We start from the raw sequence: 13,309 nt of genomic DNA, 5'->3' as shown, positions 1-13,309 counted from the left end.
GCTTTGAAAACTGTAGTGCATATTTTGTAGCTTTCTTATGTACATGGGTGCCTTTCTCTAGAACTGCTTGTTACTGTTGAGAAACATGATTAAAATATAAAAGGCAAGAAGAAGATCCCAAAAAAGAAGACTTTCAATACTGCTATGTTTTTTTCACTCTAGAATTTCTTGTAGTCTTCAAATAACGAAGTAAAGTTAGGATGCTTGGATAGTGCAGACACTGGTGAGTCCAGTCTGTGATGCTGAGGTCACACAAAAATTTAACAGAACTTGTCAGTATAGGTACTGAAAATGACTTTTGTTTTTAAAAAGTAATAATGGGAAAAAAATATATAGTAGCATGCCAGATATGCTATGGCTAGTTTAAAAGGCAAATTCCTTATTAATAGCTTAATGCTCAGCTGTGTTAAATGCAATTGAAGAAAAAAATTACCTGCTTTGTTAAAAGTAAGCAGTGGTGCTAAGTACTGTCCCTACTGTACATCGTAGCAGTTCATGACAGCATGTCATAGTCTGTTTTATAAGTGATGAGGGAAGAGCAGGGACTAGACAGCAGTGAACTTATTCATTTAATCTCTTTGTTCTTCCTCACTTCCCTGCACTCCAAAAACCTGAGACAAATGCTTAAACCCCAAGCCACGGGACTTTAAATAGTACAATTTCACTTTTAAAGTGCTTCAAAGCAGCCATCGTGTCCAGTGGCTCATTCTGAGTATTGCTTTGGTAGAAAGCTCTGAAGATGGCTGACTCGGATCTTGTTCCTGCTTTTAACTTAAGTGCCCACTGAGATTATGAATTATGAAGTCCTTTTAGAGGCTGGTGACTAAACCTTTGTTAAGTGTGAGAACTCTCTTAATGTATAACTCTTCTTCTGTATGCCAGTTTAGGCTCATGTTATCTCCCCCCACCAAGTAGTTGTGCCCAGACACACCATCAGCAGGAGGCAGTTCTTGTTGGACAGTGTTCACATGGTGCTTCAGCTGGAGTACAAAATTCTTCAGTGTTGGGATTTTTGGTGTAGCCCCCAAAGCACCTGTCCAGGAGCCAGAGAACCATTTTCCTCTATGTGAGGTGGTTCAAACCCATGTCTCATTTCCAGGACGGTATCAGACAGCTCTGTGCTGTCCTTTGCAGGAGGTCCTGACCCTCTCAAAAGCTGTGTCTTTCAATATCTGCAATGCTTCTTACTGCATGGCTGAAAGAATGCATAGAGGGCAGTGTATATCTAGAGCCTTTATGTTAGTCTTCTTCCTTAGAACAAACAGCTTCCAAGTTCTGGTCTCTACCCTGGATTCGAAACAAAACTGAAATTCAGTCACCTATCACTTCTAATGTTGCAGCTTATGTGCTAAGTAGTACCATAAGTCATGTTCTATGAAGGACATCATGTATGACCCTGTGAATCCTGTATTGTCTCTTTGTGTAGTAATGTACTTTTAATAAAAGTGTAAAAAATGTTTTTGTACAGAAGATCTGCAACTTAGGGTAAGAAACTTGATGAAAGTGAGTTTAATGAATGAGTGTGTTAAAAATGTGGTAGTTGTATGAGTTGTCTCTTTCAGTTGAATTTAGCAATAGAAGAGTCACACAAAGCATTCACTATTGAGTCCAGTCTGGCTGGTATGTGTTTAGGCGAATGCTGACTGCCTAATGTGTCAAGCTTCCCCAATAGCTTGAGGTAAAGGAATGTCCTACATACATTAATTGAGCCCAGATCTGGCTGTTCTAAGTGGGACGTTTATTAAGGCTGTATGGAAGAATATGAAGAAGTTCTAAAGAAGTATGTCTGTAAAGCTGCATGCCAAATAAGTAAGGGTTTTTAGCTCACAACTAGTAGTGAAGCAGTGAGGTACTACTCCTCAGGTGCAAATGTCCTTTGCTACGTAGGAATTGAGTTCCATAGTGTAGAGTTAGGGAACTGCGCTGTGTTCTCCCAAACCCAAGGTAGTTCTGTAAACCCTAATCATTGTTTCTTTTTTGTAATAATAATGATGATAACCGCTAAATGTTTTTAGGAGACTGAAAATTGTTGATTAGGTATCTTTTTTAATCACATATATTCTAAAACTACAGGCTTTGTGAAAGAGATCCATACCAGCTTTACCAACGGTTGGAACAGCAAGCTAGAGAATATGTGCTTGAAATGAAGGTCCGTCTGCTCAGACACTTGTCACTGGGATCTAAAGTTGCATCAACATTAGCAATACAAGGGCCACCACAGGCACATCAGTTCATCTCACTCCTACTTGAAGAATACAGTGCTCTCTGTCAAGCAGCATGCACAATCAGCGCCTTCCTAGTTACTCTGGTAAGACTGAGAAAACAGCCTGATAGGAGTGATGCTAGCTGAGCTGTTTCTGGGTTAAGAAGTCATCTGTGATTTGTGAAATGTAAGGTCTGTGTGCACATGGTTGGAAGTGAAGGACAGTCTGAAAATGCAAATTCCATTTTTCACAAATGGAGGTCAGACATCTCCTAAAATGAATGCATTGAAAATTGTGTGAAGGAAAAGGTGGCATGTTGTACATGTTCTGAAATCTGCAGAATTTTAGGTAACTCCACTGAAGAGTGATTATAGCATTTCTCCATTGATTTTCACTCTTCTCTTGAGAACCCCATTTAAAGGATGCAGACTTCTATGTGTAGCACTAAATCAAATTGTTTTAATGTTTTTGTGTTATTTTCCATAAAAGCAAGAATTGCTACTTGGAAAGATGACCTTTTCTCAGGAATTAATATTCTAATTGTTTTTGTCGGGTGACTGTGCTGAATTGTATTGGCAGGTAGAAAATGAGCAGTAGCCTCTTCTTGTTAAACTGTCCATCATGTGCAATTAATACAGTAAACAAATGTTACTGTTGATTAATAACCTTGGTCCTTAAACCTTTTCGTATACATCCATTTCCAATAGCTGTGTCCAGTACTTCCTTTTTCTTGTAAGTGGTGAAATTTTGTGTTGCCAATTAGGTAAAAGTGATTGCCCGGGGATGTAAGAGAGGAAAAGAGCAGTAAGAGATCACAGATAAGAACTATGAGATGGAGGGGAACCTGTGTGTCACTTCTGAGGAGGGACTGTTGTGAAATGGAATTGACCGAAGCAAGATGTCTCTGTAGAAACGCAGGCATATTTGGTGCTTTTTGCTGTTGTCAGTGGTCTGTATTTATTATTCACTGCATTCTCTTTCCCAACTTTATCACTTGGATGGAGATGTGTGGTCACTGCCATTTCCCATTAATTGGCAGCTTTTAAGTAATTAAATCTAGGTGCTGTAGAAAAAGTAACTCTTAAAGCTGAGTGGCAGGGGAACTTATGAATTTTCAGCTGCAACGCAAATGGATTACAGTACAAAGGTTTGCTTTATCACATTAGATTCACCAGTAATGAATTCAGTAGTGCCAGAATTATATAGCCGATCAGAAAATAGTCTTCTCATATTCCTCCTCTGGTGCATATTCTCAGTCAGTGTTCAAGAAAACTTTGCAGCTATAGGAAAGTAGGATAAAGACTTTGAGACAGAAGATGCCTATCTTCTCCAGTGTTTCCCTTTTTTTGACAAAATTCAAGAAGTAAAGCAAAAGGCCTCTTGTCTTACAAATAATTTTTAAAAAAGCATTTTATAGTAGTTGTGAATATTTTGAAGTTAGAGTATTCAAACTGGTATGGTGCATTGTCTCTTGTGCGACTGGGAGGCAAAAAAGCAATATGTCTAAACAATAACAACTAAAAGAAGGACCTCAAACTTCTCACTTCTTTTTTTAAATCTTGATATTCTAGTATTGAGATCCTATATAAATACATGTTAATTTTTTAAACCACCATGCTAAACAAAACTTTGAAATTCTGAAGTATTCTTTTGTTTCTGGCTCATCAAAGCTATAGTGCATAGGCCTTGCTTGCTGATCTGATAGAACAGTTGCATCTAACTTTGCTGTATGAGAGAGTCCTAATATAGAAAAAACTGTTTACTGCTATCTGTGTATGGAAGAAATTAACTTGAAAGAAAAATTGTTCCTGTCTTTGATAAATCGTAATAGTAGATTTACTTTTTAGGTCTTGAAATTCAAGGCATTTGTATGTTAAGTAACCTTAATTAGAGAAACGTTTTAAAAAGTGAGCAGTTGGTCCCTTGGCTATTTAGAAAATGTGCATTTTTGAAGCAATTGCACTTTGAAAGAACTCTGCTTCACTTCTGTCAATTTTAAATAAAAATTACAGCTTGTCACCATATGTCTGTTACTAGATAGGTGAAAAGAACTGAGAAGCAATAACTGATTCATGAAATAAATCTTACAGTGCATAAAAAAGTGTAAGCTTTCAACAGCACAGTCTGTTTTTGTTTTTTTCCCTATCCATGACAATTTAGAAAAAGTATGAAGCTACATCTGTTTAAAATATTAATCATTAAAGAACTGTTCTGTATTTTGAATATTAAAATGAAGTAATATCTCAACTGGATAATGCAGCCTGTTTGTTGATAGATTTAATGGAATATATATATATATTCTGACATGAGAAAAGCATTTTTTTGCTTTGTGTTTTATAATCTAAGCTTATTTATGGTTGTTATTCATTATAGGAAAATGAACATTTGAAGAAATTTCAGGTGACATGGGAATTGCACAACAAGCATCTGTTTGAAAATCTGGTATTTTCTGAGCCACTCCTGCAGAACAGCTTGCCAACACTGGTGTCACAGCTAAGGTAAAGATTTAAACTTCATTTTTGTAATTTAAAGAGGAAAGCAAGATCTATGTTTGCAACCACCACTTAAAAAAACAACAACAAGAACAACAACAACAAAAAAACAGGCAGCGACAACAAAACGAACAAGTCTGCTACTCGTCCAGCTTGATAGGTAAAAAGTCTTGTTGATCTGTTTTCAATTGAGCAACCTGCTGTCATGACCTGCTTGTCAGAATTGCTGCTCTACTCTCCTTTACACCTAATAAGATGACAGTGTCCTAGTAAAAAATATCCTCACTTGTCAAAAGGCACTGGTACTGTTTCCTATTCTCTACAAATGAATAGATGGCTAAAAGGAAACACACACAAACAAAACAAAAAACCCACCCTTGCTATGTGCTTGTAGATTGCGTGGCATATTGCATTTCCCAGGACTTTATAATGTGTGCTTTGTTATCCGGATGGTTCTGTTTGTTTTGTGTACCTGAAAGTGCTTGTTTTGTGAGGGAAAAGTATTACTGATGTAAAGAAATATTGTTATTCATCTTGAGTTCTGTTTAATCTCCATAACATACAGCCATGTATTGCTCATGTTGACCTCTCAGACTTGTTTCTGATGAAGGTGTTACTACTCTCTGTATATTTGTCCCAAGTGTGTTGTTTTGGGTATTTTTTTCCAAGCTACGAGAACAATTTGATTTAGCATCTCAATTGCAAGAAATATTCCTTGTGGTAAATGAAGAAACTTCTAAGTTACTCTTTTGCTAGCAGTTGTTAGAAAGGAAAGCAGAGAAACTTAATTGTCACTGGACTCAGTACTGGGTTGCTACCAAGGCCCCATTTTTCTTTTTTGGGCAGGTAATTCTGTCACTCTGTTAAACGTGTTGTTCAGTTGCATGCTTTCCCTTTGATCTCTTTGATCTGTGCTTGACTTCCCAGTACTATTTTCAGTGACGCTGTCTTCAGCCACCTTGAATGTTTTTTGCCAAGGCTTCTCTGCACTTCTTGATCCATCAGTTTCTGGTTTATTGAGGCTTTTGATACTTTACCTACAGAGATAAGAATGGTCTTATGTGAAACTTAGAGTCATTTCTTAACAGAGGTGTTGGAATGCTTGTGTTTACCTTGTTCTCAGATGCTACTGGAATTCAAACCTAAGCAAGAGAAGTTGTTTCCTTACAGATCTTCACTGTAGTGACAGCTATCATCAAGTTTTAAAGACAGAATCCTCTTCCTTCAGGAATTCCTTTCTGGATATGTCTGTGTTTCCTGAGTAGTCTTAAGAGTGTTTCAGTTAAGAAGCAATGGTTTTGCCAACACTGATTCTCTCGAGCCTTGTTGAAAGGAGAGATTCAGCACAGACTTCTCCTATTCCATGATTTCTATCCTGTTTCTTCTGTAAGCATGGACTATTGCTGTTACTTTTCATATATTGCATGTTTTTTACTTGTGAGCTTTTTAGGCCTTAGTCTTTCCTGAAAAATTAGAGTAATTTGCCTTCTATTGGGAAATTGGTATCTTGTACAATAGAGGATGTCATAGCAGAGGCCTCACTTGGGCAAGCATCAGAATCAGTCTAGCTTCCCAATCATTTCTTATTGAGTAGCAGATGAGTATTGGCTTTTTTTCACTGTTTGCTGCTGCTTTCATACCTTTAAGAACCTTTCTTTGAAGGAATAATGCCCAGTTTGCAAACTGGGTTGCATTTGTAGAGTGGTGATCTGTAATGTGTACACTAGAAATTCCCAAGGAAATGAGAGGTTCAGCCAATTCAAAGAAGGAAGATCTGAGTAGTTTGTGTCTAACAGATGCCATAGATTTTGTAGCTAAAATCCTTTTTATACATGCATATATTGTTTTTTTTATTTTTATTTCTTGAGAGTCTGAGGTTCCTTAATCGCCTAACTGGTCTTATTTCTAGATGTTGCATCTATTAGCATTCCAACAAACAGGCTCTTGCTATTTTGCTAGTTCACAAAAGAAGAGAAAGCATCTTGGTTGGGATAGATCTTTTAAGCTATCACAGAAATATTCCTAAGCTCAGACGTCAATAGTTCTGGAAACTCTATTTGATGTGATACAATTACAATAAATACTTGCATTTTAATTGTTCGTGTAGCTGTCATGAAGAGATTGCTCTGTCTGAAATGTTCAGAAATTTGAGACTCATTTGAATAAATCTCGTATTGAATTATTGCCTTAAGCACATACTTCAATTTAACTGCAAAGCACTGGAAAACTCTTTAGAAGAGTTTGCAGGAGCGTTATGTAGTCTGCTTTTCTACAAAAAGGCATTTTGGACTTCATGTATTTTCCCAACAGAAACCTATTCCTCTTATAAATTCTAGGAGTAATCACCTGTTTTCTTTCAAACTTATTGAAGTACAGGTGGTCTTATTCCTTGTTTAGGATACAAAATGGACTTTTTTTTTTTTTTTTGCCACAGTCCAGATTCCTGATTAGACCCTTTCTTTTCTTCCCACCCCACGCAAAATAACAAATGGCATATAAATGGCAATAAAGTTGTCTGGTAGGGGTATTCTTCTGGTTGTAATCCTAATTGACATGTAACCCTTTTCAATTTTGCCTTGATGCAGTTAGAAAGTCTTTCTTTTAAGCAATAGATAAAGTGCTGCCAGAGTTCCATGACAGAAGACATTGGCTTCCTTGTTTTATTCTTCTCAAGATGTGAAATAGTGTTGTTTTGGCATCTTGGCTTTATTTAGATTTTGAGCATTCATCCCTTTCTTTCATCCCTTAGCTAAATTACTACATCATTTGTATGTCTCTGGCTTTTTCAAAAGACTTGGAATTATCACAGCACACCAACTAAAGTATTTATCAAATATGTTTGACATCTGCAAGATGTTCTCTTAAGGGCACTTAAATGTAGGCAGTCTTGGGGGGGAGGTGGGTTAACTAGATGATACAAGGTTAGCTGTTCCAGGGCTGGTCATCTACTCAGTGTAGACTAGCAGGATCTTAGCAAACTGCAGCCTTTGGTTTCTTTAGGAGTTGTGTTGAGTTGTGCAGTCTGCAGACAGCAGTAAGAACTGCCCATATGCTTAGAAGCAATTAATCAATCAGGAGGACTTTTAGATCAGACACTATAATTCGTAAGGGTTTATTTTCAGTATTTAAAGTAATCCTATCACCTATTTGTTTACACATGCCTTGGGGATTCCAATACATTTAATGACAGCATGTAAATGTGTTGATCTCTACTCAAGAGTCACAGTAAAAATTGAAGGTATTGACTCTGCTGCATTGTTAACAGAAATCTTTTAAAAAGTTTTACTTGTAACTTCAAATCCTACTTAAGTTAGACTTTATGCAGAACTGATCTTTGTAAGAATAGTACTATTCAGTGGCAGCTCTGAGAATAAATTTGACTCCTGTGAAGTAAGGATCAGAATTTTGCACAATGTTATATAAAGAAAAACCACAGGCTTTAGGAAAAGGAGTGAATTGTGATCTAAGATTAGGAATTGTCAGTGCTTGGACTGATATTCAGGAAAAATCATGAAACATTGATTCTTAAAATGGCCATATGCCTTTGAAGTAGTTTTTGCACCCTATCATAGGAGGATTTCCTGAGCTTCTAGTGTACAGAATTGTTCACATAGCCTTCTAAAGTGGTTGTGTTGCAGGTTGCAAAACCAACAGTATGAAACTTGAGTTCATTGGTGAAGTGATGTTTAAGGGCCGTAAGTTAATGATCGCTGAGTTGTCTGTTCAGCTTGTTTATACTTAATTGCCACCTTGAATTTAAGGGCTCATAGGCAGGGTGATAGGTTCTTGGTTTGGATTAGCATCCTGTTGTGGTTGAAATCTGTGACAAACCTCCCAGAAATGCTGGATCTTGGCTTTGATGTCAACTGCTAAGATGTTTGGGATTTGGTTTTGGCAGTGGCTTGTCAAGCCCTTTGACCAATGTACAACCTCTGTGCCTAGTTAAGTGTCAGCTGGTTTCTCCTTAATTACCCAGTAAAAGTAATGTTGAGAAGCTTTAGTCTGTACCAATTCATAGGTCATTACAGTTCAGTGTGCTTTAATCTTATACCTAAGATAATTTTGACTTCTCCTTGTTTTTGTAGTCAGGATTTAGGGAGCTTGCTTATTTACTTGAGTCATTGTGATGATGTGCTTTACAGCAAATACCATAAATAAGTAAATCAATTATGAAAGCAAAGTATTTGAAAAGAAATGAAGTCTTTTTCCTGTTCCTGGGACCCCTTTTGAGGGCAGCCATCAGTGAATGGCATAAATGCATTTTGAAGTTGATGTTGCATCTCAAGTGTTAGTAGATTACTGCATACAACCAAGTTATTTCTCTTGCATCATTTCACAGTGTTTTCCCCAACTGGACCTCCAGTTTGTCTAGTAATGTTTTTAGCATTGATCATGAGAGTTCAGATTAATGAGCTGGCTTTATTTTTACAATCTAACTATTCAGTAAACAGTCAACAGGTATATTTAGCCTGTAGGATTTGAAAGGATAAATATATCAAGCATCGAAATTTTGAGAGTAAGTATTGCTCAGAAGGGTTGACATCTGGTTACCCATGGGAAAGAGGCTCCAGAAAGGTTGCACTTCCCACATTCTTTCTATTATTGCTTATAGAACACTGGAACAATTGTTGGGTATTTTTTGAAAAATGACTAAAAGTATTCGTTTTGAGATGCAGGCAGCTACGTGGGCCTAGGTGTATCAATAATTGCACTTCAACACTTTCTGGACTGGTAGAACTATGTGTGATTGTTTTTATTGGTTTATTTTTTTTTTTCTTCCAGTCAAATATCTCATGTGTAACAAGTGCTGCTTGATCTTGTAGGCTTGGAACAACACACGATTCCTGTAGTGAAGATATGTATAGTACCTTGCTACAAAGGTATCATCAGCTGGAACAGGAAATGGGGCAAGTTGCTGAAGCATGGCTTGAATGCCAGAAAAGAATAGATGATTATGTTGATGAACAGGTAAGAACTGTGTAAACAGTTTCATGACTAATTATGTTGGGAGTGGCCCATGGAAGGCTGTGCCTCTGGTGATGAATTTCTTTGGTATTCCTTTCCAGAGCTTTGAAGCTGCAAAATGTAACCTTTTTGGTGATGTCGGTCTTTCAAAATAGAGAAGAACTCTAATATGCCAAAATGGAACAGTAATTTTACAAAAACACCATCATGTTATTGTAGCAAGTTGTTATGCTGTGGCTTGGGGATATTTTTGAGTGGCTTTTGTCTATAAAACACTTGTAGTGCATGAATATGAAACTTTCTTCCCTGGTTATTACTAGGGGGAGAAAAATCCCTGAATACTAGGCTTCAAAAATAATTCCATTGAGTGAAATTAATAAGAAGAGATGGCTTTAAAATGACTTGTATTTATACATGTTTTGTAGCGTGACAGTGACCTTTGTACAGCTTTCAAAAGCAGAGCTTGTAAGTCTCACTACAGAAGTATTTGAGACATCTGTGGTCACCTGCTTTTTAATTGTGAGTTTTCACAGCTTATTCTGTATCTATGCTGTTTTACAGAGCGTGGTGTTACTGTTCTGATTCGTATATTATCAAGAGCTCGCTTTTAGAAAAGTTTGCTGTTTATTTGGAAAGTGTTTATGTTTTCCTACAGTTACTTGCTTTTTGTCCCTAGTTCAAACAACTGGAGTAACTGAAGGTAGAGTTTTATAGATCTACTTGTATTTTAAAGTTTTATGAGCATTACAAGTATGGAGATCTAATGTAAGTCTTACTAATGCTACGCTACTCTTATGAGTAGTAAGATGCCTTCAAGTGTTATAGTAACACTGTAAAATGTCCTTCAGTGGCTCTTCTCTGTGATAAAGATTTAAGTAAATTTCTAGTAATTTCAGAGCCTTCAAGATGGAGATGATGCATAACTAACTTTATTTTTGGAGATTGTTCTATATTTAGGGTCTGCATCACTGAGCTATCAATTACCAAGTTTTCTCTTGGTCAGGCTGCTTTTGTGCACCTAAATAATAGATGGCAGCTCAGTGAAATTTCTTATGTTGTGTAACTACAATTCATTTTCCCTATGATATCAGGGTGCTGTGGCTGTCATTGCTGCCACAGTAAGAAAGGGATCCCAATTCAGTTCTCATCATGTTGGAACTTAAATATGAATACATTCTATAAAAATTGGTAATTTGCACATAAACAATTTTCACTCTCTCATTAAAACCCATGTTGATGTTATCTGTGGATGGTTATTATACTTTCTTAATCAAAAATGTGCAATTCAGTATGACCATCTTACCTGCATTTGCAGGGATATTTTTGTCAAGTAGAAATTGGAGAGCCCAGCTACTATGGAAACTGTTGATCTTAACTGTGAATGCATGTTCATTTCTTGCTTCTTGGCTCAATAAAACAGTTAAGTTCTATTGCTGGTGTATCAAAGGTTAGAACACGCAGATCAGCACAGATAAATGATCCTTCTTTGTCTTTGGAACTATACCTCAATGTTCAGACAAGGAATCAATGGAGATAATACAGATCTCTCCTATGGTGTTTTGATGCTTGTTCTGTACGAATAATGCAGTTTTTTAAAAGACTGTAAGACAGCTGTATCACACACAGGCTTGTAGTACTAATGCACTCCTCTTTCATGGGGTGTACATTGTAATAAAATTCAAGCAAATCATTTGTTTGTGCCAGCACCTTTATTTGTGACTAGCTCAGGTCTGAGGAAGATGTTCAAAGTATCTGAAATACAAGAGTTTAAATAAATGTAGTCTGTGCCTCCAGGTCCTAGTATTTTCCTTACCAAGTTTAGATTGTATTTAACTTGAGAAGTCTGAAATATATTTGGATCATTACCATAGGTAATGGCTAGATAATCATATGTACTTTGTGGGCATTTCCATTTTTAATACTGCTGGCTCCCACAGAACGAAGGAGTACAGAGCTGCCTTTGCACAGCGCCTTGAGAGCACAGAGTTTCTTGTTCAGCTCTCTGTTGAGGTGGTTAAGAGTTCTGGTGAGCAGAGTAGAAAATAATTTTTGTATTTTACAGGCATATTTGTTGGTGTTATTTTGTTATCTTTATACTACCTACGTAAATCAAACAGGGTAGGAAATTGATCACTTTGACAGATGGAGTTTAGGATGCTCAAAGGTACTGTCTGCATGTGATAGATTTTAAAGTATCACAGGATATTCGATGCTTCCAAATGTGTGCAAGCATCAGAGTTTCTTGTAGGAGATCTATTGTTATATGTCAGTTCTGACCATACTTGGTTTTGTTTTATGATTAAATCTGTTTCAGAGGGAAGAAGTACTTATTCACCTGCCTGTCTCACTTAAGCATGTCTAATTGATCTCAAATGCTTGTTAGCCTTTGAATAAACAGGGCAGAAGGAAGAAGCGTGGCGGGGGACATTTTTTCCCCCATTGGGCAGCATTGCTAGTGTATTTGTTGCAGACGTGCAAGATTGAAATGTAAATTTTTCTTTTTGATACATCTGAATTTGTATCTCCCATGTCCCAAAAGATTTCTTGGGCATGAATCATGTGGTTTGTGTTGAAGCTGCTTTTGTTCTACTGAAATAACAAATATTCATGGGTGGAAAAAAAAAAAAAAAGATGGTACAAGTGATAGCCTGTTATTCATGGAATTAATAAGATACTTGCAGACAGGGCTATAGGAAAGACTGCTAAGCTGGAAGTAGGAAAACATTAATTCCAGCTCCTTCCTCCATTAATAGTTAAGAGTACCAAGAGTTAAACCATACTATTTTCCTTGTCAGTTTCTTGGCAGGCTTGATTGAGTAGGCAGCTCCCAGTTAATGCATCGGCAATTTTAAACAAGTGTAGGTGCCTGTCTTTAATGGTAACATGTCTGGGCATTGAAAGCTATGAGTTCTGTTGATTCTGAATGTAGCTTTAAGGTGCTCAGATGGCGATAATGCAACCAAGATGAAATCTCTCCCTCTACTGGTCTCAGGCTCTGCAGTAATTAGTAGTGTCTAAGAAATGGTACCAGTGCTTCAAGGGTATTTCATACATGCTGTTCTGTTTTAAAAGGCACATGCATGAGCACAATTAACTCTTTTTTTTTTTTTTTTTTTTTTTTTTTTGCTACTCCTGTAGCCTCACAGTACCAAGGGAAATCAAAATTCACAGTAGTAATTAGAATTGCATGCTGCTGATTGTGTTACAAATTGATTAGGTGAAACTCTGCCACTTAACGCTGTTTCATATTCCCAGTTTTAGAACTTCAGTTTCCCTTGTTAAATAATGGTAGTAGCAATAACTCCAATTAATATTCTGGCATACAACTTCAGTTCAAGTATGAGTTTTGGGAGACATTTCTGAAGAAAAAAGAAAGATTGCAGTGGCATAACCTACTGAACTCTGATTTTTTTTTTTAACAAATCTTTATGAAAAAGTTTGGTATATTCTAGTGTTAGAATTCTCTTTATTAATAAAATAAATGGAAAAAAAAAATAGATAACCTAAATAATTGATTTTATTGACCAGCGAGCCAGTGCTCTTAAAAAGGTGCAATATACAGCAAGAGAAACTTTTGTTCTTGTGTTTTGCTCTGTTAAAGTTCATGGAAATTTTTGGGTTTTGTCAGTGAGTTTGTTCACTAAATTA

General features: G+C 36.7%; 1 protein-coding gene across 1 annotated transcript in view; it reads left to right on the top strand.

Moving 5' to 3' along the window:
• The window catches only part of FAM193A (family with sequence similarity 193 member A), a 70,771-nt gene that overhangs the window by 32,913 nt on the left and 24,549 nt on the right, over nucleotides 1-13,309 (top strand). The window contains exons 6-8 of the mRNA XM_048942541.1: nucleotides 2,074-2,308; nucleotides 4,578-4,702; nucleotides 9,520-9,664. Of these exons, the coding sequence (XP_048798498.1) occupies nucleotides 2,074-2,308; nucleotides 4,578-4,702; nucleotides 9,520-9,664 (505 nt within the window). The remainder of the gene's footprint in view (nucleotides 1-2,073; nucleotides 2,309-4,577; nucleotides 4,703-9,519; nucleotides 9,665-13,309) is intronic.

The sequence above is a fragment of the Lagopus muta genome, chromosome 4, assembly GCF_023343835.1.
Source record: "Lagopus muta isolate bLagMut1 chromosome 4, bLagMut1 primary, whole genome shotgun sequence".
Classification (NCBI taxonomy): domain Eukaryota; kingdom Metazoa; phylum Chordata; class Aves; order Galliformes; family Phasianidae; genus Lagopus; species Lagopus muta.
Note: the sequence above shows the minus strand (reverse complement) of the source record. Positions and strands in the feature narration are given on the sequence as shown.